At 40.8% G+C, this 27,984-nt stretch overlaps 2 protein-coding genes across 5 annotated transcripts; both read left to right on the top strand.

Annotated features, from left to right (window-relative positions):
* Positions 1-95: 95 nt before the first annotated feature.
* Positions 96-18,394, top strand: cpeb2 (cytoplasmic polyadenylation element binding protein 2). 4 transcript variants are annotated; one of them, XM_086282042.1, is made up of 11 exons: positions 97-1,475; positions 3,170-3,439; positions 7,584-7,674; positions 9,199-9,249; positions 10,233-10,256; positions 12,086-12,259; positions 12,369-12,458; positions 12,653-12,771; positions 13,091-13,205; positions 13,402-13,583; positions 14,673-18,394. In XM_086282042.1, the coding sequence occupies exons 1-11, from the start codon at positions 531-533 to the stop codon at positions 14,898-14,900; spliced, it is 2,289 nt and encodes a 762-aa protein (XP_086138168.1). In that variant the 5' UTR covers positions 97-530; the 3' UTR covers positions 14,901-18,394. The 4 variants fall into 4 exon arrangements, with proteins under 4 accessions (XP_086138170.1, XP_086138169.1, XP_086138171.1 ...); XM_086282044.1 differs by lacking the exon at positions 9,199-9,249 and having other exon boundaries at positions 96-1,475; XM_086282043.1 differs by lacking the exon at positions 10,233-10,256 and having other exon boundaries at positions 96-1,475.
* A 4,331-nt stretch (positions 18,395-22,725) lies between these two features.
* On the top strand, positions 22,726-26,969 carry c1qtnf7 (C1q and TNF related 7). Its single transcript, XM_086282746.1, has 3 exons — positions 22,726-22,881; positions 24,558-24,791; positions 25,783-26,969. The coding sequence occupies exons 1-3, from the start codon at positions 22,860-22,862 to the stop codon at positions 26,409-26,411; spliced, it is 885 nt and encodes a 294-aa protein (XP_086138872.1). The 5' UTR covers positions 22,726-22,859; the 3' UTR covers positions 26,412-26,969.
* The last annotated feature ends 1,015 nt before the right edge of the window (positions 26,970-27,984 follow it).

Below are 27,984 nucleotides of genomic sequence, written 5' to 3'. Positions count from 1 at the left end.
GAAAAAGTGACGTAAACAATGCGGTCCTCTTTGCAGCTCGGGCTCGAGGCGGGCGCACAGGCGTGATGCGGTCGTGACGTCGATTGAGTCGGGGATCTTTAATCCTCTGCCGCAGCAGCACAGCCGGTAACCAGAGGAGGGGGCAGAACGGTCGGACAGGAATGGACCGTACAGGCTAGGCTAGTGTACAAGGCCTAAAAAGCTCGGTCTTTAGTCAGATGATAATATCACCGAGTGAAACAGAGATTAGGCATCGAGCGAGCTGACTATTTGCACAGGCCAGACCCCCTCCTCTCAGCACTGTAGTCTGCAGCCTTTTCACACACACTCTTTGAATAGACCTCATTTAGGAACGCTGGTTAAATATATTCTCGTCGGCATTTCTTGCCTTATTTAAACGTCGAATTTAGTATTTTACATCGGCGGACGGATACTACGCCTCGTCCTACCGGTTTTCCTCCCTCTTTTCGCCTTTCAGCAGCGTCGCCTCGTCCCTGCTGTTTCTGTCAGTTGCTGCGCATCAGTAAAACATGCAGGATGACCCTGTGGGGGTGACAACCACACAGTTACCCCCGTCAACCACGGAAACGGACCGCAGCAGCAGCCCGGTCAGCAAACCCGGAAAGCAGCCGAACCAAACCGACAGGCACAACGACGGCCAGCTGAGCTCGTTCACGCCGGATTATAACCACGTAGAGCAGAAGATAGCTTTCCCTGATCATTTCTGCCCGACGCAGTCTATCTGTGACCTTCAGCACAGCAGAAAAATACATCAGCAGTTAGGTCAGCACACTGAGTTCAGCCCCACAGAGCCGACCCCACCCCAGGGACGTTTCAGTCACCTGCCGCAGAGGCAGCCCTTCTCCAAGACCAAACTCAGCGCCGCTGACCCCCGCGGCTCTCCAGTGGAAGAGGCTGAAGCTGATGCCGCGTCGCCATTGCCCACTTCCGTAAACCTAAACAAGATCCAAATGGACTCCCCTATCGCCCACCATATAAATAACGGCAATGGCAGCAGCAGCAGCACCGGCAACATGTTGTCCGGAGGTCTCGGCGCCGCGTTCCCGAACCTCCCCACCCAGGAGTTGCAGAGCGCCAGTGCGGGTTCGTCTTCACCTTCCCTCCCTGGGTTCGGCACCCCTTGGTCCGTTCAGACCAGCTCCTCTCCCCCGCCCGCACCCAACTCCATCAACCCCATCCACGCGAACGCCATTAACCATATGCCCAACGCGGACTCTGACAACAGCTTCTACCCAGGTATCCCCTCCTCCATCAACCCGGCCTTCTTCCAGAGTTTTTCTCCGGTGTCAGCTAATCCGTGCGCCGGGATTAACGTGCAGGGCTTCAGCGGTCCTTTCTCACCCCAGATAAACGTCCCTCAGCAGCCGCAAAGTCGCAGGTCCCCCGTTAGTCCCCAGATGCATCCCCAGCAGGGCGCCTTCCTGCAGCAGAGGAACAACTACAACCAACATCAGGTGAGCTGCTGGGGAGCATGACCGGGTCTCCTATTCCCATTAATGTAACTATCATAAGCGAATGTAGATATTAAGACTCTCCAAATCTGTAGCCAATCCATTAGGTCTATAGTTTTGTGAAAGCTGACTCTGGCACGTCCTTAGGTTGGGGATATTTTGTCACAATGTAGTTATAAAGCCTTTATAGATTAATGTGTGTATGTGAATTCATGTATAATCTTTACCTTGAATAATAAACTATTTTTATCTTGATGCATAATGACAAATGCATAATGCATTATGCAAGGGCTCAAGTCTACTCTTTAGGCAAAGAGAGGGAGGGGTGAACAGGGTTACAAGGGAGCATCACTGAATCTAGCTGTTGTTCTCTCCTGGAAGCTGGCTGTGGGATGTGGTCACATGGCACAGGGCCATCCCTGCCTTGTGGTGCACTCAGTGGGAATACAAAGGTTTGCAGGGTTTGTTGTCGTAAATGGGTGCTTATATTTGGGTGAAATGAAAAGCGTCCAGTATCTTGGTGGTGTGATGGTTGTCGGTTGCAATGCCCTGAGGAAATGCAGCAACAGCAGAAGCTCACATGAGCAGTCCAGTCATGCAGCAGTTGGGGGTTTGTAGCCTTCAGCTTCAGGTTTCTCCGTAATGCAATTTGCACATTGGGTGTGTGCATGGAAGTATGTATGTGACTGGGTGTGCCTGTAGTGCATGTGTGGTGTTCCTGTTTCACTAACCTTTAGCCCTTTGCTCTGAGTCCTATGTAAATATATTTTCATGAAACCAACACAGACAACCGCATAAAGGTGATCCCCACCATTACGTGCAAGTTCAATTTTAAAGTGAAAAACATAAGAAAATGCTGCATCTTTTCTATTTTGTTAGTTACTAAATGCATATTTTGTGAATCGTGTTTTTTGTATGTGAGGTTTGGTACATTCATTTCTAACAGGACTCTAAAACAGCCTCTTTTCATGTAAATGTCCTTCTAGAAGCAAGTTTTGGTACTCGGCAGCCATCTTGAAATGTCTCTGGGTGCTTATTGGATCTTTTTTGTTTGTTTGTTTGTTTTTTGGAAGCTTCATCTAAACTAACTTTAATTTCAGTGGCAACCAGGACATGGATTTCCCAACAGTAGCTTTAAAAAGAGCGTTCTTTCAACTTTGCTCATAGATTTTTCCATTTCCCTTTCTCAGAGTGCTGAGTCTCTCTCTTATGATTCTGCTTAAAAGCACTTTTTTTTTTTTTTTTTTTTTAGATTATTAACTCTGTTCCTCAAATACAGCACTATTAGAACATGGACGTTGCCAGTGAGTCCAAAGGTTTTCAGTTTACATTAAGCATTGAGTGCAGAAGAAACAGAAAGTTGTTTCTCCTCTGTGTATGATTCACATGTGAGATTAAGCACAATGCAATCCAATGCATGATGCTTAAGAGGGGACCCAAGGTCCAGGTGGAGAGAGACTGTGTGTAAGTTACAGAGGTGGTGTTGCAGCGCACAGGATACTTAGTATTAGTCTTAAAGCCCTAAATCTTCTTATCCAGCCACCCGTTACAGGAGCAGATCAAGCTGTGGCTGTGAAAGGAAAGAAAGGCAAGATAGGATGAAATGGATGTTGTAAATACAAAAAATATTTGTGTATTACAGACATGATAAAGCTCTCAGTTCTCTTTAACTCCATATTATCTTTATGTTTGCACAGCCCATGGTGAAACCATCTCCCTGGGGTAGTCACCAAGGCAATGGCTGGGGCTCCGGGGGGATGTCCTGGGGCCGGGACCACCGCAGAGGGAGCGGCATGGGTGTACCTGGCTCAGTCAGTCACGTCTCACCCCTGAAGAAGCCCTTCTCAAGCAATGTCATCGCTCCTCCCAAGTTCCCACGCTCTGGCGGATCACTGGGGCCTAAGTCCTGGATAGAGGAGAACATGTTTCGCACAGACAGCAACAGCAACACCTTGTTGCCCCTGCAGGTATGTTTTGTAGGATCATTGGTTTGGTGTGTGTGGGGGGTAACAGAAGGGTTTTTGTTTGACAGTGTGAGAATCAGTGGGTTTAAAGGTGGGAAAGAGCTGGCGACAGAGGTTAAATCAATCACACGAATTAGATGTTAGACAAATTAAATGATGAAGGTCTCTGAAGGGATAGTTTTACTTAACTTTACTTGATGAGGTATAAACTAAAAGGGGATAATAATTCTTTCTATCAACAGCAGAAACATAAGCAAGAGTTTTTAGATCTGAGGATCTCGGCTGGGCTGCTTTATTTTCAGGAAGTTAACGCCTTTTGCCACTAAAACTGCTCCTTTGCCAAACTTTAAAAGGTCATATTCCAAGTTGTGGTCTACCTAATGAAAGTATCAGAAATACAGTTGTTTACTTGCATAAAATATTCAGGTTTTTGCTATTATTCAGAAAGACAAGTGTCTATACTATGGTCTTTATATGGCTAATGAAAAGTTACAATTTCACTGGTACTTGCAATGAAACTAATGAAAGTTAAGTTTTCTAGGTAACAAACTCACTCCTTCTTTTCTTTAAATACCTTCTTAAATAGACTTGTTGTGTAATACAAAAGGCCTCTCGAAGAGCAAATGATATTTAAAAGTAGATGTGTTTCTCCCAATGACCAAAAATGTGGGATTTTCTTTTGGGTAGGCATCTGTAGCCTGGCTTGGCAGAACTGACAGTAAACAAGAACGAGGTCGTGTGGAGCAAATGACATCAAAAGAGTAAATGCACATTCCAAATGTTCTCTATACATGTCTAAACAACATATTACCACATCCATTCCCATATCTTCATCAGAAAATTGACACTACAATATGCTGCCTATGTGTCTAATTTCTGAATATTGTCACGTTTCTAACATTAATGATATATTTTTTTGTGTACTTAAATGAACTGAGGGACTCTATGATCATCAGTGCATCTACTTTCCCCTTTTAATGCTTCAGGGTCCAGATGGTCATCGTTTAGTCATATTTGAATCACATCGTTCTAATTTTCCTGCCAAAAACAAAATTCCCATTTGTTCACAAAATTGGATTAATCTTCGTCTCTTTCGTGTCGCTGATACAGTGTTTTTCCAGGCTCAGAATGGGCCTCTGTGGGATGACTAAGTACAGTGACTTACCTAATTTAACAAAATTTTCCTTTTTCTCACTATTTCTTAAACAAGAACGTCTGTTGTGTGTGTTAGTAAATGAAATCCCAATTCACAAAACTGATTTAGGAAGATTATTTTATTACAGTTACCTCCTGTGTAGGAAAAATGTTTTTACCAGAACTAAAAACATGAACTGATTTATAACCCCTGAAGACATTTATGTAGTGCCTTGTGCTCGGTTTATTTGTGTATAATTATCTTTAATTAATGCATTGAACCACACACAGAGTCATCCATTTAACTTTTACACGTTGCACTCAGAATGTATCACTTTTGTACAACACATAGCTTATAGCACATGCTTCAGAACCAAGGCTTGCAGCACAATTCAAGTGATGCCCCATATGTCACTTTATATTTTTCTTAAAATTGGACCCAGACACTTGTGATCGTCATAGTAACACACCTCCCGTGCACACACTGAATTAAACCTTGCCTGGAGTTTCAAGTTAGCAATCAAACTTACACAGAATGCAGAAAAAAGCAAAGTAACCTGATGTGGAAGATTGCGAAGCCTAGATCTTTGCCAAGTGTAAAGAGACGTCTGCGTGTGCCGTGAGACTGGTTGCTATTTTCAAAGAACATAATTTGCATTGTGATTTGATGTTTCGATTCTCGTGCCTGCAAAGAAATGGAGTCATAGTCAGGAAAGCCTTCAGAAAATCTCCCCCTGGGATACAGGCACTTTGAACAGTGTTTTACTTGTTTTGAATTGATATTACTGAGTTCTTAGGAACATTTATGAGGCAGTATTGTTCCCTGAAACTCCATGTTTAATATCATTTTTTGTCATAGTTTATCATTTCCAGTGCGACTTGCATTGAAAGAGCTCGGTGTTGCTGTTGAATTCTTCTATAAAATCATTCAGTTATAGGCTTCATGTAAGAGACATTTTAATGTTAAAAACTGCACAGCTTGGACACTCAAAGTGCATCAATTGATTAAAAGTTTAAATGTGCCTTTAAGGACCTCAACACACAATTAATATAAAATCAAATCCACAAAACCTTTCAGATTTGGAGTGACTTTGCCTGAATCAATTCTAAGATTAATGCGGGTATGGCCGTGACTCATTCAGACCGATCTAATGATATCACCTTATTAATGGTGTCACCAAATGGTACGACTGTTGCTATGAGCTCAAATTATTAGTATTATCAGTGCCAAGAAGTGCAGCGCTTCCTATTCCAGGAAACAGACGCGACTGCATGGATTGTTAATTTCCATAAACAGTGTCACTACTGGAATTTTTCAGATTCCAAGTCTTTTCCTTCCTTCCTCTCTGTTTAATGTTTGGCAGTCAGTGACAGACTGTATCTCTGCTGTGTCATGTTTTTAACATAACACAGAGGTAAACTGGGGACAAAAGGAACAGCACCTCTGCCTTCAGTTAGCCTTTAGTGGGACTAGTCACTTGTTGTTTCTCTAAGAAAGGCTGCAAGTTTCCTGCAATTAACTGATGTGATCACCCTAAAATACTATGACGCTAAAGAAAAAAGATCATCCAGCAACGTCAGGTTTCCCATTGCTCATTGTCACCCATTACATCAGTCTTCTTGTTAACACAGAACCCTCCAGAATCCTTGGCCTGTCATGAAAATTACTCAAACTAAATGATCAACAGTAAACAGGTTGCTGTTTAGCACTTCAAAGAAAAAACACGTGCACTATTGATGTGATGATAGAAATATCACCAAGATTTCTTCAAGCCTGGAATATTTACATGAAAAAATCTGTGAAGGAAAGGGATATTAAAAAAATTAAGCCAATTTAAATTAACTAGTGGTCCGCTGGCAAGCAAAAGGTCCTGGTTCAATTCCAGCTGGAGACACAAATCCCCTGAAAATCCCCACATCCAGCCTGAAATTTGGCCACCCATCCCCTTTGGCAAGGAAGCAGGCAAAAGTCGCTGTCCTTCGTCTCTAAAGTTGGCAGGTTTATGACACATAAAGACCAGTGTGAACCTGTTAATCATTCTCATAATGCAGCAGTGAAAGGGTTTGGTCAAAAAGTTCCAAAACTATTAAAAAGCAAAAAACACTCACTTTAAAGTTGGCCCCCTTCAGGATTGTCTCACTGTGAAGCTCTGCAGCGCTCAAGCACTCCTGCTTCATTTGGACCACTCCCCAGACTTGAAACAGAGCGCTAAAGTGAACCTCGATCTCAAACTAATCTGCGTTTTTACATCTACCTGAACGTTTTCACATGACAGTGCACTCTAGTACAATGCAGGGAAACCGTTTCTGGTTACACCAGCACAGTTGTCACTTATCATCAGCCGTCCTTGTGAAATTTGACTTCCTGTGATTTTGTCCCCTTACCTGAAATGAAGTTCAAGTTGAAGCTTGACCAACACAAATACAAGAAGTTGCATGCTATTGCATTTTAATTGTAAATTTTTTGATAGCATTTTGTATTTTGCGCAGTTACCGTGTGATCATTTTCTGAATTACTGTTGCTTACACAGAAGCGACATGCTGCTATTAACTATCATAGAGTTGGGACATTAGCCTGTCATTGTGCTGTGTGTTATAAGATGGACTTGGCACTCTGGCTAGAATAATAAGATGATCAACTTCACTGTTCTGCTGACAAACTCCCAACCTCCATCTCAGCTCTATTGTGAAATGCCGCTCCTGGTTTTAGTTTCCATTTTCTCTCTTTGTCTGCATCTTGGAAGCAGTCCAGAGAGCTTGGGGAATCCGTTGTGTAGGCTGCCTGTAAACTTACCTTTAGACTCCTGAAGTGAATAAATACGGAAAAAATGTTAATCCGAGCGTGAGGCGCATGTTAAGCCAAATACCCTGTGCTTCAAAGGTTTTATTATTCATAAGCCAAATCCCGAAGGTGTGTGAGAAACGTGAGGATTTATTCGTGCACCGTGACGTTTGTTTGTTTTGTCAAACTCTGGATGATTAAAAAAAGAAATGTCACCTGTATTTTTTTCAGGATCGCACCAGGATGTACGACAGTCTGAACATGCACTCCCTGGAGAGCTCTCTGATTGACATCATGCGAGCTGAGCAGGATCCGATGAAAGGTAAGCTGGCCTTTCCCTTTCAGTCTCAGTTCGTGGGGTCAGAGGGAGGCGATCGTGTTCGCGGAGGCAACCCGACATCGTGCAGGGAAGTGACAGGCCCATTGCTCCCAGAGCTGTGCTGTTTTTCCACACACCAGCTTATTTTCTCCGTGCTGAGAGCTTAATACTTGTGCCACCAGCTGCACATTTACATGACCTTCCAGCTCTGATCCTGTTCCTACTTAACCTGAACAGCACACTGATCTGACTCAGAGCTGGAGGTCAGGAAAAAGAGAAACCATGGCATTTTTCTTTACTAATATCAGAAAACATCTGTAACTGTCAAACATGTGTATTTTACACCTTAAAAATATATTAACGGATCTGTGTAACTGCTGAATTATTCCTCACTTCTTGGCAGGACCAAGCAGAGAATTTATCGTAGATCGACACTGTCCTGGCCTCCTGTGCTCAACTGCTGGACATCAGAGGAGCAGTGTCAAATAACAGCTCCTACTGACGGCTGCTCGTAGCTCTTTTACAGCCTGACAAGCCAAAAACACTCTCACTTTAAAATATTACAAAGAAGAAAAACTCATCACTGGTTAAAAGACAAACAGTTGAGGTTTGCAAACACGTATAAAATTTCCTGTGTGGATTTTCTCATTTGCAGTTGGCTAAGATTATTACTCAACCTGCGCCCTCCTTTCTTGGGCGAGTTTCTTGTTTTTCCTGCCGGAGCAGATGGAGAGGACACGGGCCAGTGTGCACAGCAAAGCGTGGGGGGTTGGGGGGGTCTACTCTAATTTTAGATGTGATCACACTTTCACACGCTGCATATGACAGCTAAGAGAGGTGAGATGGAAGGGGGGGTTGCAGGGGTCCGCTCTGCCATTTATAGCACTGACATGGTTAACACAACACAGCATTCTGGATAACGGCTCCAAATGTAGCTTCTCATAAGGCAACACATTTTTAATATATTTGTATCTTATTAGTGACTTAATTTATCTGACATTTCACAATGAATGCTGTGATCTAGAATTTGGTATTTGTGATTTTTGATTCATTAGTACGATTGAGAAACCACTGTAAAACTAAATATGATGGGAAATTGGGTTACTATAACAAGTGTTTTTTTTCCTCAATCGTTTCCAAAGCAGAATGTAAAAAAAAAAAAGGGGAGAAATTGTCTTGTTCAGCTCAGAACTTGCTAGGTCTTTGCATTAAAATGTTTTTTGTTTTTTTTTTTTAAATGGACGTTGTTATCGCCTTAAATAAAACAAGTAATTCCACTGTAGTTTGGTCGGAAAGCTGAAACAGTATGTGGTCATTTATGGGGGGAAAAAACATTTGCTCCTGTTTGTGCTCAACTTAGACATGTGAAAAGACAGTTGTTTTTTCTGTTTATGTGTGTGCGTGCATTTTTGTGTGGTTATTCCCATGTACATGCATTGGCTTTGCCCTGTCTTCTCCATCTGCTCTATGTCTCATTCCTATTTGTGTGTGTGTTTTCTGCGTGTGTGTGTCTGTTTCTCACATCAGGCCGTGTGGGATGCCCTAACCCCGGGGCTGACGGCCTACTCATGCTCAATGGTAATTATCTCCTAGCACCATCCTCCTGTGTCTGCAGCTCTCATGATGCTCCCACCATTACTCTTTAGCCTCATTAGACGCACTCACTGTGGTGCAATAAGGCCACGCAGTGTCACCTCTGCTGCATCTGCTGCAGAGTATCTGACAGTACCCGTTAAATGGGTTCAGTTTTTTTAACCAGCTGTTCAACTGTTTTGTTGGCATTAAAGTGGCTATGTGGTATAACTGAAAATTTACTGTGCTCGTTTTGTGTAGTACTTGAATGACAAAGGTTGTTCCAGGTTGCCTCCAATTAAATTTTCTTGTGTTAATTAGAATAATTGTTGCCCTGAATAGTCCCTGTGTTTTTGTTTTTTTAGCTTCACATTTGGAGACACATCCAGTTGTCAAAAAAATAAAACCGTGTTTTGTAACAGTATTAGCGAGACATAAATCGGGGTCAGACAACATTTGGGAGTAATTATGAGTGTTTTTAATAAGTTCTGGTTGCCATTTCCTCCTGAGACTCAATAATCAGAAAATAATTTTTGTCCCCTTTTCAACGCCATCTATGCTGCTGTGTGTAATTAGATTTCTTGTCCCTGCCAGAGCATATTTAGGGCTTTGGCCTTTAAACAGTTTTCCTTTTTCTGGTTTTTGATCGCATTTAAAACCTTTTTGTGCAAAATAACAACATTTGTGTAAATGTCATTTATAGGCTTCTGGGCTTTCTGTGTATTGCTTTCATCAAGTATATGACAGATGCAGCCCCTCAGGCTTCCTTGCCACAGCATTTAGGAAGTTTGGAAAAAATAATAATTTTTGTTTTGGGTTTCAGGAGGATTTAAGTCCTTTTTTAAAAGTATCTCAGTTTAGCTCATTAGTCGGTGACTTGAATAAAAGCTGGTTGGGTTGGATCAGCAGATTAAAGTCTACAGTTACAAATGCCCTCTGAGAAATGTTTCATAGCTGAAACTTGCACTCTTGTACTTTTCTACATGCAGCCAGGAGCTATGGGAGGCGTCGAGGTAAATTCAGCTTTCTCTAGCGTGTCTCTTTACTTGTGGCTTTTTCCTTGTGGCATGTGTTATTGCTTAAATAGATACCAAACTGAGGCCTTAAGTCTGGACTTAGACTTCACTGTTTTCTGCTTTTAAATTTGGGAACACAGAATTTTGCTCATCAAATTTCTGATTGACTATTAAAAAAAATATACAAAGAAAAATGTGTTGTTTCAGTATCCAGACATACATTAAGTTTAGGGTTTCATGTTTGGTGGTGTTTATAGCCTCTGCTCTATGGAAACCCAAAGTATAAATAAAATAGGTTAGCATGTAGCACTTTGTATAGATTTTTGACTGTGTGCTTAAAATAAGGTCTGTGTTTTACACAAACTTTAGATATTTTCACGTTTTGTTCCCCACTTGTGAATTTTGAAACTGTATCTCAAGTTTTGGTAGCAAACAAAGGAGGTTAGTGATAGTCAGGCTGAAGTCATGCTGCTAGGGTGCAGCTTATTTATACCTCAAAATATGTGTTTTTACTTCTGCCAAATGTATCCACACTTAAAAAAAACTGTGAAAATGGATTGAATATGTGAAGATTATCTTGAAATCACTCGGCACCTATAACGAGGAGCCGCGCAAACCTTTAAAGAGAACCTTTATTTCCCACAGAGCTTATTTTCTGAAGAAGTCCAAAACCCTGTAGAAACATCCCATTGGTTTCTAAAAATAATAAATTATTAAAATATACTAATCTTCTAAAATATTATTATATCATTCATGTTCATAATAACAGTGATTTTATTCCAAAACCCCGACACCACCTGTTTGTTTGAGAAGTTCTGTTATGGACCTCCGAGCTCAGTATTTTAACCATCTACATCTTGGTGTTTCTGAACCAGATGTGCTCGACTGTGAAATGGCAAGCTAACAGGGTAACGACTTGTCAATGATAAATTATTATCCTGAATAATCAATATGTAATTTACAATAAGGTCTTGATATTTTCTTCAGTATGACCTTAAACTAGCAGCTGAGCCCATAAATCCTGCAGGAAAGTGTTCTACTGAGACCACAAATAAAGGGAAGTGAGGGTTGTTGTTTTTTTTGTTTGTTGTTTTTTGATTTTGCAACCACGAGTCGCCCCCTGGTGGCTCATAAAAAGAATCCTCTTTTAAGCCACTTCTGTGATGGCTTCACTTTTTTGGCTTGTAAGCTGCGTCTGTCCTTATGCTCTGACAGAAGCAGCTGCTAGTTGAATCAGATTAATTTGATTGCTTTCCTTTGCTGGCTAAAGACTTTGGTCCAATAATTCACATTTTATCTAATATAATGCAAAGAATGTGATAAAGAAATCCCCTCATTTCATTTATATTTGCTATATAATGAATAACTTAATTCATTATTTATTCTTTTAAAATAACTTGTGTCGTCTGGTATATATTTGAACACTTTGGGACTCCATAGTGCTTAGCCATTATGTTAACAGCTTCGCTCCACTCGGCCTGCCTTTCCACACACGCTTTATCTGCCACGCTGCTCTGGGTGGAGCACACATGATTGCGTGTCCCAGTCTCGGATCTGTAAAAAAACAAATTGTACATAATCCTCACTTTAAGCTGGTGCTTGGCCTCACATCCACTCAGCAATAAAGTGCAATAAAAGCAGAAACATTATTTTATAGAAAGCCTCTCATCTCAGTACGTCCCTGTCATAGCAGAGATGTAACATTGCCTCAAGGAGAGGAAATGTGACTGGGATTGGAAACATGTTCGTGAGGGTTTCTGCTTGTGAATGTTTAATAGCATGCTTGACATTTGCTGTAGCCTTGCCTGCCTTTTTTTGTCCACCAGGCCGCTCCTCTCTCTTCCCTATTGATGACAATCTCCTTGATGATGGCCATGGCAACCAGGGTGTCCCAGGAGTCCTTGGCTCTCCCAACTGTTACCCTCACCAAAACGGGGAACGCATCGAGCGCTTCTCTCGTAAGGTGTTTGTGGGAGGTTTGCCTCCTGACATAGACGAAGGTGAGTAAAGAAATGATTTCATGATTGTGTTGTACTGCCAGTCCTTTAAAAAAAAAAAAATTCTATGATTTATCTCCCTACTCACGTGTCACATGTCAAATTCCCTTAGATGAAATAACCTCAAGCTTCCGCCGCTTTGGTCACCTTGTGGTGGACTGGCCACACAAAGCAGAGAGTAAATCCTACTTTCCGCCTAAAGGTATTAGCAAAAGCATCAAGCTCACCTATTTATGGCTGGTTACCAGTATTTACATTGAGCCTGCACAGTATTATGATATGATGCAAATAAGTGAATGTCATTTGAATAGTGACAAACCAAGGTGAGCACCTTTGTTATACCCTCTCTTGTTCTTATATGCATGTACACTGAAGCTTTTTATATACGTTTCCTAGGCTATGCATTCCTGCTGTTCCAGGAAGAGAGCTCGGTGCAGGCTCTGATTGAAGCCTGTATGGAGGAGGATGGGAAGCTTTACCTGTGTGTCTCCAGCCCCACCATCAAGGACAAACCTGTGAGTTTTTCAAAAATTGCTTTTAAATCTTTAAACACTTAAATAATAATAATTTAAAAGATGGGTGTAGCTTTTGTGTCTGAATAGTGATGCCAACATGGAAGTACCTTAAAATGACTTCATTGTGTCTAACAGCCAGAGCGAGGGACTGATTTGATTGCAGGCACATGTGGTTAAAGCAGCAGAAAATATAGCAATATCCATCTTTAAATATACTCTGTGGCACAGCAGTACCAGCTCGCTGTGAAAAGAAGCTACATGGGCACAATTTTCCTATAGGGGGGAAAGGTGATCTAATCTTGTTAGACTTTGACACCAGGTGCAAATTCGTCCTTGGAACCTGAGCGACAGCGATTTTGTGATGGATGGATCTCAGCCTCTTGATCCCCGCAAGACCATCTTTGTGGGCGGCGTCCCTCGTCCTCTGAGAGCAAGTAAATATAGCCAACTTGTTTCTCTACGACTAGTATTGCATCTCAATAGAGATGAATTCAAGCTATGCGTGCAATGATAACTTGGACTAAAAATAAGCTTCTGATAGCTTCTCTTCTGTTCTCAAATCCACATCTTGTATCTGTTTTTTCACATATTTAAATTCATCTTTTTGTCCTCTGTTCATTTTTTTACTAGTTGAGTTGGCCATGATTATGGATCGCCTCTATGGTGGAGTGTGCTACGCAGGAATTGATACAGATCCAGAGCTCAAATACCCAAAGGGGGCAGGACGAGTGGCTTTCTCAAACCAACAGAGTTACATCGCTGCCATCAGCGCGAGATTCGTCCAGCTGCAGCATGCTGACATTGATAAGAGGGTATGACCACCCTCCTTTCATTAATATTTCCCCCGTCTTCGACTTTTTAGTGTATATCAGGGTTTCAGAATTTTTTTTGTAATTAAATGTAACACTTTTTGAAACCTCAAGAAAAGCAGCACACTATCAAAGGAATGTGGTCATTTGGTTTATAGAAACCTCTGTGCTCAGTGTAGTGGTCAGTGAAGCACTTTGTTTCACTGTTCAGTGTTGCTGGTATTTTGCATCTGTCAATGGCAAACAGTTTTTTCTGCTACTGGCTCTTGTTTCTTCTCATTTATTGGATTGGATGATTAAAAACTAAAGAAATAAAACATGTTGGCAATTTAAAAATGTGCTAATTTAACAAACAGAGGCCCCTGTAGCATGTGGAAACACCAACCCATTCTACAATCAGCAATCATTCACTCAAATAAATGAAACCAATCGAACTTCAGTAGATTAAGGTGTTTGGCATTGGCAGAGAAGATTTAGCAAGTTTTTCATGGGCACAACCCACATTCTCAACGCTGCTGCCCCACCCTCAAATGTATGTTACTTAGAAATGTAGCACCGTTTAGGAGAAATAAACAGGTTTTCCCACTTGTTACAATGTAGACATAATCAGCCAAACTTCTCTAGCTTTAATGTTGCACATTTGTGGGTTGTGACATTGTATGCAAGAACATAAGATAACATACTAATTCCATAAAGGAACAAAAGATGGTAGGAATCTACAGTATGATACATATTTCACTAAATATTTTATTTATAAGCAGAATCTCAAAATTTTACTAACGATCACAAATAAAAGGCTTCGAGATATTTTATTACCGTAAATTAAACTTTTCAGACTTTAGGAATCAGTAGGATTCATGGTATATGACATAGTTGTCATGGTGATGTGTAATTTATGCCATTCGCGCGTGCAAGTGTGTGTGTATTTGCATCTTTTTGTGTGTTATCAGCATCCCTACAGAGAAGAAGGGGCTTGTTGTTATGATAAGCAAACGCTTGTTAGGGCTGGTTAAATAAGGTTTTCTCTCTGCCTGTGCTTCGTTAAGCTTGTTTCCTTCGTTACAGCTGACATTATGTCTCGTTAATGTGCAGGTGGAGGTGAAGCCCTACGTCCTGGATGATCAGCTCTGTGATGAGTGCCAGGGTGCTCGTTGTGGAGGGAAATTTGCTCCTTTTTTCTGTGCTAACGTCACCTGTCTTCAGTACTACTGCGAGTTCTGCTGGGCTAACATCCACTCCCGTGCCGGACGGGAGTTTCACAAGCCTCTGGTTAAAGAAGGCGCCGACCGCCCTCGCCAGATTCACTTCCGCTGGAATTAGAGATTGCGACCCCCAATTTCATGGTAACACAGTTAGGGGAAAGGGAAATAGGGAAATTAAACACTGGCTAACAGGAAAAAGAGCATCGCTCAGCCTCTCCTGCTTCCTAAGCTATCAGTATAATCAAGTACATAACACTATACAGTATATACTATATATCTATATATCTTTTGTAGCAGCCAAACACCACAAGCCTCAGTTTTTCACCAAAACCCCCCGCACATCTCAGGCTCTGACAACTCTACAACTCTTTTGTGGTACTTTCATCTTTTCTAAGAGGAGATTTAAAAAACAAAAAAAGAGATTGATTTTTGTAGCTTTTTTTATTATCATTATTTTTGTATGTGAGATTTAACGTAGATACGGGAATGTTTTTGCATGGGGGCAGCTTGTCTGTCTGTCTGCTGCTAGCCACCCCACGGTGCGTTCAGTGCACACTTGTTTCTGGGAAAACCTCGATTCTATAATGTTGACGCCTGCCCCGGGTCATTAACCAAAGGTAGAAAAAAATATAGGAAGCTTAAAATTGACACATTTTCTGCCACAAAGCAAACCGTTGTTTGTTTGTTTTTAACTTTGCCATGGGCTCTTTCTTCTTGTTAGAGAGTTTATTGAAATGTAAAAAAAAGAAGACACTAGGGTTATTTTTGCGCTCATACTGACCCGTAGAGTGATACCTCAAAATACAAAATCTGCTTTTCTGCAACTGTATTCAACATTTATACTGACCGAGCTATTTCAGAAGCTTTGCTGCTATATATACATATATATGAATAGATGTGTAGGTATTATATTTAATGCCATTTATAAACCTGAATCATGTAAAACGAAATGCAGTATGCACTCGAACACTTCTGGCCCCCATTGCCATAGAAAGATTTAAGAGTGCATATAATGACAATAGGCTTAGCTACACAAATAGCATGCTGGATATATGTCAGGAAAAAACAAACCACTGAAATAATAAATGCAGACAAGACGTAACAATTCTATAATGAGTAGCATGATCATCAAGTACAAATGCCTAAGAGGGGAAAAAAAATCAGACTAAGATAAATGAGTTAAAAAAACATATTTAAACTTGCATGCTTTGATGTTTCTCTGTTGTTTGATCTGTTTACATACTAACAATACAAAAAGTGATATTGGTTCTACTGTAGACTTAGTGGATGCCATCACGTTGTCACGTGGTGGCTTGTATAGCAAAAAAAAAACAACAAAAAAATGCCATTGAGAAGCAGAGTGGTGTTCAGTGGTTTGTGTTTGTGTGTCGTCCATGTGCTGTGTGACTGTTGTTAGTGTAGACTGAGGCTCTAGTTTAGCTATCAACAGATTTCGTAGAGAAGAATGACTCCACCTTCACTCTTCCTATCCATATCTTTGTGTGGTTCCAAAGGCTAATCTGGTGTAGCTTCACCAGCAGACCAGACGCAAATGAAAGACTTTGTCAGTTTGGCGTGCTCCGTGTTATTGAGCATTGTTCAAACACACTAAACTGCTTATTTTGTAATGTAACAGTCAGGCTTCCATGCTGTGTGGCTGCAGCTCCATAAATCCAAGGAAACACTGACGCAGTTACCGGAAGATGAAGCATCTCCACATCTCCTCACCACACTTGTCCATGATGAAGACAGTGACGCGTGGTCTTCGCTAAAGATGATCTTTTTCTTTTTATTGTTTGTTTAATTTCCTCCTCGACCCTTGAAAAACTCTTTAGGGACAATCTTTTTTGTGAGGACGGTCGCCCAGCCGTCTGTTTGGTACTGTACAAGTGTGTCGCTCTCGTGTTGTCGTGGTTTTAGTGTCTCATGCCCCTGTGTGTGTGCTCCTCGGTATCAGTGTTCAGGCGTCAACTGTGTACTGTTACAAAACCTTAATGGAACTGAGACTAGTTGAGTTGTGTAATTGAAATTGTTTGTGTGAACAATTTACTCATCACTGGCCCTTCAATATGTTGTTTTTTTTGGTTTTTTTTTTAATATATAATATACATTATGCACTACTTTTCTGTATCCCTGCTCGTTTTCCGTCTCCTTCACCCCTTGTGTTTAGAAGCGAATTATGAAAGTTTTCACCTATTTATAGGTAGAATTTATCATATTTTTTCCCCATAATGACTTATTTAAAGTGTAGCGTGGAGCAGTGGTCTTAAGTTAGCTATGCTTTGTGTGAGTAGAGCAAAAAGCAAATGTTTTCTAATATATTCTAAAATGGTCCGGGTGTTACGAGGAGCGGGAGTCGGAAAGGCGTCGCGGCCTGCAACCTGATGGGAGGTGAAAGCTAAAGACTGGGCTCCCGCTCTGGCCCCTCTTCCTCCTCGTGGCTTTGGTTCTCATGGCGTCTGATAATGTTTGAATATCGTCACCTGTAACACTTGACTCGTGCTGTTTTTGTGAGCTTCTATTTTCTATGTTAAACACTGTTACTTGGTTCTGTATGTGTCCTTGCTTTTGTAAAAATCATATTTATTTCACTATTTTTGTAGACGAAAAAATGAGTTGATTTTGATTGTATTTTTCTATTTAAATAGGACTGATATTTCGATTTTATTTACCCCTAATTATGTCCAAAAGTTTTGGTTGACAAAGAATCACATCATTAGTAACATCAAAGTTTTTGATATACAGCTGATTCTTATTTTGATACACATGACACGTTTGATTTAATGGAAGGAAACATGAAGGTTTTATTATATTCTGGGAAGACACTTGAGATTCTCCCCTGTTGCATCGAGGCCCCAGCTGCCTGTCCTCGTAGATGCTCTGAAACTTGAATATAACACATTTTGAAAGGCTGACTAACCTCGAATCTGTGTTGTGATGTGCAATACTGTTTCTAATGTTTGTATAAAAGTAAGAACTACAGTGTAAACCTTTTTAATGCAGATTTATTTTTTTCATTGCATATTTTGCAAATTTCTGATCCACAGTGTCATTTTTTACTGTCAGAAAAAGATACCCCGTTTTTTCATTGCAAGTATTTTTAAATCCAGATATCTTTGTACTGATGTAAATGATTGTAGTTATTTTGGATAGTGTTTTGCTAACAAAAGGAGAGACTTTTTCATGCATATTTCTATTTCTTTTCATCTTGTTTTTTCCCACATTTTCTTTTATTTGATAGTAGCAGGTTCTTGGAATAATTTTTCATATTTAAATGTCATTGGTATTATTTTGTATTTTTATGTGAAAAACACTATATATAATTTAAAGATGCTAATTGCTAAAATATTATTTTGAGTTTAATTATTTTTAAAGCTAAATATTTGTAATTTTATTGTTAAAGTGACTAATTTCTAAATCAGAGTTTGTGTGTATAGCTTCACAAAAGTCGTTTATGAGATGTTTGGATTGTAATTATTACTGAATGGTTCTTTGATATGCAAAATGAATATCATGTTTATTTTTATTTTTGTTTTTGTATTTAAATGGGGTGTTGATTACAATCTCTTTTTCTTTCTTTCACTTCCTGAATAAAGACCCATTCTGTTTGGACATGAGTTTGCTGGATATCTGGCTCTTGCAGACACTTTTTATACTTTAACTCGTTCAAACACATAATGACATGTAGTATCCAGTGTGTTATTGCAAGTGAAAAGACTATAGTTAGAGATTAAAGGTTAAAAAGCGATCATATCCAATAACTATTAGCTATTTTAGCTTGTCGTGCTAGCAGATTAGCATTTGCTAATTAGCGAAAACACTGACTATACTGAAGTTGGAATTTATCACCAAAGTGTCGCCTCTTTGTTAACTTCAGGTTGAAAGTCGTATTTTTAGCATTTTTGTGTTTTGGGGGGGTTTTTTTGGGGGGGGGGGGGGGGGGAGTTGGCTGAGAGGGTGGAATGCTAAGTCATTATTGAATGTTTAGCTTTGCTAGCATGGTATATCTATTGACAATGAGGCCTGCTAATTCATATTAATAAATATTTCACTCACTAAATCTGGAGCAAAGACATCTTAGAAAGGGTCTAAGTACAGTTACAGACAAAGCAAATGAACAGTTATATCTTCTGTTCATCAAAGGAGATGAAGGTACAACACATAGTATTAGGGTTGCCAACTCCCTGAAAAATAAATAAGGGACACCTCGTGGCCAGGGCCGGGCGACCCAATTGTCTTCACCCTTCCCAGTGTGGTGAATTTTCTAGCTCTTTTTTTGTGTGTGAAATTATTTTTTTAACCATTTGACTTGAATTTGATTTAAGTAGATGTGTATTCTTTGTGATATGAACACATGTGAAACAAATGATCATTTAGCCATTTATTTTTAGCTCAAAATGACAACATTAACACGATAAAACAGGTCTCCTTCTTAAACAGAAGCCTGTCATGCTTAACTTTTGAGAATATAAGTAAATCTTTCTTTAAAAGAACTCTGTCCTGCTTAACTTAAAATAATAGAAAACAATAGAAAGAAAAACATTCTTGTAACAGTGCACATTTAGTGCATTTAGTACAATTGGCTTCAGTTGAGGTATTATTTCAGCTTTTCTAATGCTAATCAGCTGCTCCCGTTTGTAAACCCACTTGCTCCCATGATTACGCATCTTAACTCATCATCATTATTCATCTATGTATTACTTTTATGTATTAGTCATCTATTTGTTGTAATCATCTATTCTTGCAGTTGTTTATTACACAAAATATATTATATTATCACACTTCTGGCCACATAGCGCTGATATTCACTGCACATGCCCATATTAACTTTTTCCAGCCAGGTGTTTTCCTTTTCCCATTCTTCCCTTTCTCTGAGGGGAACAAACATTGCTGCTCTAATGCTGGGCTTACACTGTGCAGTTTTAGGCCCATTTTGAGCCGATTTTTGAGTGATCGGACCGATTTTGGCCTTCATCGTGCATCGTGTAGTATACGTGGGGTAACGAGAAGTGATTAACACCTCACGACCAGCTCCCGATCATCAATCGCTCGTGAGGGTCTCACCACAGCCGCTCACACTGCTCGCGCGCAAACACGTAAACGTTGGTGTAAAAGATGGAGCAGCACGGCTGTGCAGCCTGTGATCTGGACACAAGCGATGGAGGCACAACTTGTAGAACTTTGGAAAGCTCATCCGAGCCTTTTCGATGTGGCATCACAAAATTATCACGACCACAACAACCGTGAAAATAGTTGGATTTACATTGCTGCTCAGTCACAGCTGCCCGATCAATGTTTTTCATTAGCAATTTAGCAAAGTTGATGGTGGTGGTGTGTGTGTCTGTGTGAGTGTAAGACGGAGAGAGAGAGCGCGACAGATTTTCTGTTATAACCTTCATTTTATGGAGGCACAGTGTGAGCACTCAGGTCGCATCAGAGCATCGGGCGGTATAGTGTGAGACCTGCATCGTGACCTACCAACTGCGAGTCAATCGTGCAGTTTGAGCAGGAGCTGAATAACGTGACTGAAAAAAATTGCACAGTGTCTGCCCAGCTTTAGGTTTACTGTCGTCCGAGACTTGCACCGCAGTGTCTGCGTTTGTTTCCCTGTTGGCCATGCTTCTTGTTGTGGTCATTTGTTGTCTTCCGGTATTTTCTCCGTAAGCGACCTTTCCTCGACCAATGAGATGAGTGGTAATCTGAATTGTCATACTCGTAAGTGTGCTGTCAGCTCATTGGTCACAAAGCAGGAGAGGGGCTGGGAATTATGTTTTCAAACAAAGCGTTAATTCCATTAAAAGTTATAGACTACTTTTGATTCTCACTGTATTACGGGACAAAGTGTGTCCCTTATTAGCTCAATACGGGACGTGTACTTTTGTTTCGAAATACGGGACGATTCCGTATTTTAAGGGACGGTTGGCAACCCTACATAGTATGGAATATCACACCCCTGCATGTTCTGGCTGAACATATTCATGCCTTTAAGGCAGATGACTTGCAATAACGTATGTGGCCCTGCCTACACATATACCCCCGTCATCAGTCATTCCTCAGTTTGATAGCTGCTCATCACCGTGCCAAACTCCTTCAGGGAACCAAAGTTATAGGCACAACTGTTGGTCTCCTTTCAGTCGATTAACGTGGTGCAACACATATAGCATGGGACATATATACATGGAATCAGACCAGCACCACATGGTAGAACCAGCAGAAAGGACAGAATAAACCACTGAATGGGCTGTAACATCCCAACAATAAAACCAAACAAGTGTGTGGTGATGATAAGCTAGCTGCAGTACAAATAGCACACTCACAGGGAACCCTTTAAAAAGCGCCCATGAAGTTGCCATTCCACTGGTGGAATGTGTTCCTACTCCCTGAGGCAAAGAGAGACATTTGGTGCCCTACACTAGGGAGATAGCTTCCATTAACAAGTGGGAGAGCCTTTGTTTAGACAGAGCTCTACTTCTAGCTGGATAGCAAAACAGAGAGCGACTGGTCACATAAGCACACATCCTGAGCGCAGTCAATATAGGTATGTAGCACAAACACACCAGACCCAGAGAATGCCACCTCAGAAGCTCAAATTACATAAAGGTACAAGCTGCAGAAATAACCTTTTGGTAAATATGTGCCATTTGGGTGCAATACAACCTTGAGACCCTCAGAAGAGAACTGTATGCATAAGGGGTGTACAAATAAGTCATGAAGGTGATTTGGTACCATATAGATAAAAATTTAATATAAGGTCACCCACTTCCTTTACACAAGCCAAAGCAAGAAGCAATGCAGTCTTGTATGAAATAAACCTCATATCCACAGATCTAGTGGGTTCAAAATGGCCCACAAAGGGCCTCCAGCACCAATATAAGGCAGTAAGTGTTGACCCTGAAGAAAAGAAGATCCCATACCTGGAATCACCCCACAGGGTGCACCCTCCATTCCTTCACCAGGGAACAAGGGTGGCTCTTAGTGACAGAAAATGAGTGAGACAGCTTTAACAAGGGAAGGGAGCATGTGCACATGTCATCACAGGTCATATGCCTCAAAGGTGTAAATACAGGTGCCAGGACACATGGGGACGTGATATCCCATATTATACGTGTTGTACCGAGTGAATCGACTGAAAGGGAACATAGTTAGATAAGTGCTTCTAAATATTTCACAAAACATCATCACAGAACTATTGAAACCCTGCAATCCTACCAGAGCACTGAGGTCTACAAACCAGCTGCTCTCAGACATTCTTAGATCCAGGCTTAAAAGCAGAAGCAACAGAGGCTTTTCAGTAGCAGCTCCTAATATTTGGAACAATTTACCTTTATACATAAGAGCTGCCCAGACTCTCAACCATTTCAAAACACTTTTTAAAACCTACATAATAACAGTAATGAGGGCAAAAGATTTTCTTAGAAACATTTGAAAGATTTCTTATTGAGTCAGTTCTTGATTTTCTGGCTTGATAGTCTTATTTTTGCATTTTATTTTTGATCTTATATTGTTATTTGTATGATGTATGTATTTAGCAGGATTACCACCTGTAAAGCAAATTGCCTTCAACACAGCAACGTGACAAAGAAATAATCCCAGAGGTCCGTCAACACACTCACATGTCGTGCTTGGTGCCATCTAGGGGTAAATGTCAGAAATACAATTAAAACCGAGGTCAACTAGACACAAATGAGTTCTGTCATTTATTAATCTTGAAGATTCCAGTTTCTGACTTTTACACTGGGAGTCTCACTCTAAAAGAGTCTTCATCAATGACATAATGGAGTTTTTTCTGTATGCACATACTGGGCTTGCCTGGCTAATGGCTGTTTGCCTTAGGACATTTATGAGGCAGAAAGAAGGGAGTGGATAAAGGGGAAAGAGGGAGGGATGGAGAGAGAGTTGCACTGAAAGGAGTCCTGGCTGCTGCTTGTGCTGCTGTACTGCACAAGCAGCTGATCTCTGCACATAGATGTCTGACAGTAACATGTTCAACGGGGACTCGAATCTTGTGAAAGATGAGAATCTGAGCAGATAGGAGGACGGAGACACTCAAGAGTGAGAAGTTTGACCTGGTTTGGGGATGAACAGCTGCCAAGTGTTGGGTAAGAACATGGATTAAATGTCTCTGTCTACTGGTTTATTATCACAAGACGTTGTTCATTCAGAATGTTTATAAAAGTGATGAAAACTTTCTGCTCAAAACTGAGTACTTCTACCCACACGTGTTTTCTAAGCTTGTATAGTCAGATTGCATTGCAGTGCAATAATGCAATGAAAAGAAGTTACATGTCTAAAATGTCTGGTGTTTGTTTCACATGCATCTATTTCTGACATCAGAAACACTTTAGTAGCTGTCGGTCAAAGTGGATGAAAACCTTTATTTTCAGTAAAGGACTTTTTTTTTTTGGTGCAAAGTCTGCCTCGCTCTACATGTTTACAAGAAGATCAAATGAATGAAAAGAGCTTTTTTAGATCTTCATAGTAAATAAACATCTCTTAGGGAGCGCTATGCAGCAGGAGCTTTTAAATAACGCATATTACTAATGCGGCTTAGAAGGACTGCGTTTATCTGTGTTTGGATGTGTTTGCATGCACAACACAGCTGTGTGTGTAAACAGTTGTCCACTTCTTTAAAGCCAGCGTTTTTACTAAAGCTGACATCATTGCTGCAGACTGGAGATGGCGGGCGGGGTTTCTCTCTCCCAGGACCTCACATTGGCTCTGTGGCCAGTTCATTACCCGCAAAATCAAAAACATACTACTCTTACAAGAAGGAGGAGAGCAGCCTGCGTGTATGTGTGGTGTCTCCTTCCTGTTTAGCTCATCATGTAGTATGCACCTAATTTGTCTAATGTGCTTGCATTGACAGACAAACCAAATGTGTAAAGGCAAAGAAAAACATGCCGTAATAAATTTTTTGAAAAGGCAGACAAGGGGATTATCCTTCTTTGTAGACCTGACACATATGTTCCAACGCCCCCGCTGACCAGAGACAAGCAGCAGATGCAAAACTCACATTCTCACGCCCACATGGGCAAATCTGTGTGTGTGTGTGTGTGTGTGTGTGTGTGTGTAATAATCAAATCTGCGAATCCAAAAGATTTTCACACAGCGGAAGACATTTTCGGTATGTTTCCATATGATTTCTTTGCTGTGGAATGTTTGATGTTGAACATCAGGATGCAGAATCACCATTAAGTGTTTTTGCTTTTAATGCCTGCTTTACGTTCTGTTACAGAAATAGAGGTGTGATCATGTCTCCTTCTTTTCTCTCTTACATGTATGTATAACGCCATTGCTTCATGATCGCGTTCCCCTGACAGAAATTGTTCTGGGTGTTATGTCATGGCTCGGGAATGTTTTGGCACAAAAAGAGACAAGACTTGGAGCAGACACAAAGATTTCGCTTGAAGTCTATTACATGCAAATCTGTGGCAGGATGAGAACATCGGCGTGTGAAAAGGAATCAGAAGCAATTGCTTCTCATTACAAAAATCACATCTGGCCTCATGCTGCATTTGATCACAAGTTTGATTCACTGATATGCAGTTTCTCTGTCTGACACCCTGACAAGAACGTTTTGAGTGTTTAATGGCACTGATCAATATAATAGGACCGCTAAGTGTCTGGACTCACTGATTCATTATTGTTCGTTATCTGCCTCCTTTGCCCAAACATCTGCAAACACAAAACTAACTTGAGAGTTGCTCGGAACTTTGTGAGTTAACGTGGAGACACAAACATCTATATTAATGTTCTCTTTTGGCTGTATATACAGGTTTGAAGATGTGGACCTTGATGGGATTTGTCTGTCTGTGGCCCTGTGTCTCGGGAGAGTTGTTTGACACCAAGCTCAAACCCCCACGACTGATCTGCAGTGTTCCTGGGTCACCCGGACTGCCTGGCAAACCAGGTCCCAGCGGGCCCCCGGGAGCAGATGGGAATGTGGGTATCCCAGGAAGAGATGGCAGAGATGGCAGGAAGGGTGAAAAAGGAGAAAAGGGTGACACAGGTATAATATGAAACAGATACAGTATTACTTTATGTCTGCTGATAAAGAAATACTGCCAGTGTGTGCGTGAAGTGAAAAGCTGGCGCATAGAGAAGATAAAATGATGTGTGTGAAAGTTATTAAATGATCTCTCCTACAGGACTGGAGGCTTAACAATAAAGGGGAAGTCAATGTAAACACACATCAGGTCTCCAACTCCTTCAATCTGATCATTACAGACAGCACTGTGTGTGAAATGCCAACATTTATTGTAATAAAAAACAAGAAAAAGGTGCACCTTTGCCATAAAGTGTATCAAGTACAGTTACTGCCACAGGTTCTGAGGATCATTTTAGGGAGCCAGCTTATGATTGAGAAAGAAAAATGCACACATGCAATACATTTAATTAGTGCTTGTAATGTGTCTGTCCTTAGAATGGTGGTTTATGTCGCTCAGACTCATTTTCAAATTAGCTTTATAGTTTTTAAACTAGCTTGAGATGGCAAATCCTGGGTGTAAACAGTTTGATTATTTTAAAGCAGATGCTGCATGTGTTGCAAAAATCTTCCATAATGTTATTACAAAATATTTGGAAGGGCTGTACCTGTTAGCCTCATCCAACAGAAATATTATCCTAATATCAGCCTGTGAAGTCTGAAATGCCATAAATCTGTCAGGGATAAATAAACGTCATTCACCTGTGTTTTCCATTATGCCTGGAAACAGGAATTCACTTTCAACTGAACATGGAGCCACTTATTAGGAAAAGCCCTGCAGAAAAAAAACAATCACAATCACAATGTTGCCTGTCTCCAGGGTATTTACTGCGACAGTGGTGCTGACTGAATGCACCGAAGGGTTAATCAAGCCAGTTTGAATGTCAAGTGACTTTGTTCAAAGGTTGACTTAATCCCTGACAATGACTGGGGAGCTGTGTTTCTGGTTTAACAGTAGTAAAACTGAATCCTTCAATTAGAGACTGATGTTGCAAGCATTGTGTTTTGCTTTCAGGAGTGAAGGGCAGGGTAGGCCCGACAGGTAAACTTGGAGAACGAGGTGACCGCGGCCCTCCAGGCAAACGAGGCCCTACGGGAGAGAACGGAGATGGTGGCTTGCTTGGACCTCCAGGACCCGACGGGGAGAAAGGGGACAAGGGCAAACGAGGACCGCGGGGCACTGCGGGAACCTGCAAATGTGGCAGCCTCATGCCTAAATCTGCTTTCTCTGCGGGAATCACCAGCAGCTACCCTGCAGAGAAAACCCCCATTAAGTTCAACAAGATCCTCTTCGATGAAGGCGGACACTACAACCCACAGACGGGCAAGTTCATCTGTGCATACCCAGGCATTTATTATTTCTCCTATGACATTACACTGGCCAACAAACACCTGGCTATCGGTCTGGTGCAGAATGGTCAGTATCGCATCAAAACTTTTGATGCCAATACAGGAAACCATGACGTGGCATCTGGGTCCACCGTCATGTACCTGAATCCAGAAGACGAGGTGTGGATGGAAATCTTCTACCATGACCAGAACGGTTTATTTGCAGATGCTGGCTGGGCTGACAGCCTCTTCTCTGGCTTCCTTATCTATGCAGACAGCAACTACTTTGACACACTAGCAGATGACTACGCATAGAGCCTGAAAAACTCAAGAGAGAAAACCACAAGCTCCTATTCACTGTCACACACACACATATAAAGACTATATTTTTATACCAATATTTGTATTGCTAGTTATATTATTAGAATGGAGACTTATCTATTGTTTTAAAAGTATATTATTTGATAAAGTCTTTATATGTTCATGATTTAATTGGAATCAAATAAACATTGTTGAAATGTAATAATGGTTTACATGTTTCCATTTGCAAAAAGAAGTAAAACTGAAACATGTGTGAGACAAAGTTATTGGACAATAGAAAGCTGAAAAGTGAAAACAGGCCAGCCATGTGTTTGTTATTGGTGATATTTCCAAAAACAACAGCTGCAGAGGAGAACTTCCTCCTTTGCTTTATTTAGTGCAAGAAATATTAACACAAAAAAAACATAATATGAAACGTAGAGACCATTCTGACGTGGTGGAAATGATGGCGCAATCCTGGCTACCTCAGATAGCAACAAAAACCAACTAAAACTATATCCTGGCCCCTAAAGCCAAACAAAAAAAAAGAAGAAACAATCATGTGAACAAATAAATAAGACACTGAAATAAAAAAAATCAAAGATAAAGTTGTGTACCAGAGTTTGTATTGGTTTTGGGTTTTTTTTTTTGTTTTTTTACTTAAGCTAGCTGAAAATATGAACAAAGCGTAAGATCAGCGAGATGGTCGTCAACTTCAGAAGAAAAAGGGCAGCATCCTGGGATGGGATGTTGGAGGAGTGACAAATACCTGGGCGTCCACAGCAACAGCAGGCCAAACTGAAAGACCAAAACAGAGGCTGCATACAAGACAGGGATGAGCAGGCTTTATTTCCTCAGCAAGCCGGGATCCCTTAGCATGTATAGCAAAATCTTAGAGCTTTAAGCCAATTGGTTGTGTCTGTGTGTGAAGTTTAGACAGCTTATGTGGAGGAGGAACTGTTATGCAAATTTTCTGCTGAATAATACTTTTGCTTGAATTATACTCCCTCTCCCTCTGTTTAAGAAAACTTTGTTCTGAATGGCTGTTCCTTGTAAACTGAGGAAGTCTAAACTTTTGGCTCACAGGAACTGCTTGTACACTGACCTTATTATTTGAAACTTTGACCATGTTTAATAGGAACATCTGGCTTTGTAACAGTATATATTTTGTCATGTGAAGATGTTTTCACAGGACTCTTCTGAAAAGCATACTCTATGATTCAGCAGCTATTGGATCATTCTTTAGCAGCAACAACTTGAAGCAATTATTTTCTCTGTTTTTATCAGTTTCTCATATTGGAGGAATTCTTCCCCACATTTCTTTACAATGTGACTTCAGTTGATTGAGGTTTGTACATGCACAGCTCTCCTAAGGTCATGCAACAGCATTTCAGTGGGGTTGATGCCTGGACTTTGACTGGGCCACTGGGCTAGCTTTAACTCTTGATGGTATAACATTTGACTCTATAATGCAGAAGAATTCATGGTCCACTTGGTGACTACAGTGATCAGACAAGCCAAAGAGGTATGAGGTGTATGTTGTGTTGATTTTTTTGCCAAACATAGTGCTGTGTAGTTTGACCAAATC

Source organism: Aulonocara sp. 'chitande type north' Nkhata Bay, linkage group LG23, assembly GCF_057382095.1.
Source record: "Aulonocara sp. 'chitande type north' Nkhata Bay isolate Kocher_YH1m ecotype deep benthic linkage group LG23, A_spYH_male_GT1.1, whole genome shotgun sequence".
Lineage (NCBI taxonomy): Eukaryota > Metazoa > Chordata > Actinopteri > Cichliformes > Cichlidae > Aulonocara > Aulonocara sp. 'chitande type north' Nkhata Bay.
Note: the sequence above shows the minus strand (reverse complement) of the source record. Positions and strands in the feature narration are given on the sequence as shown.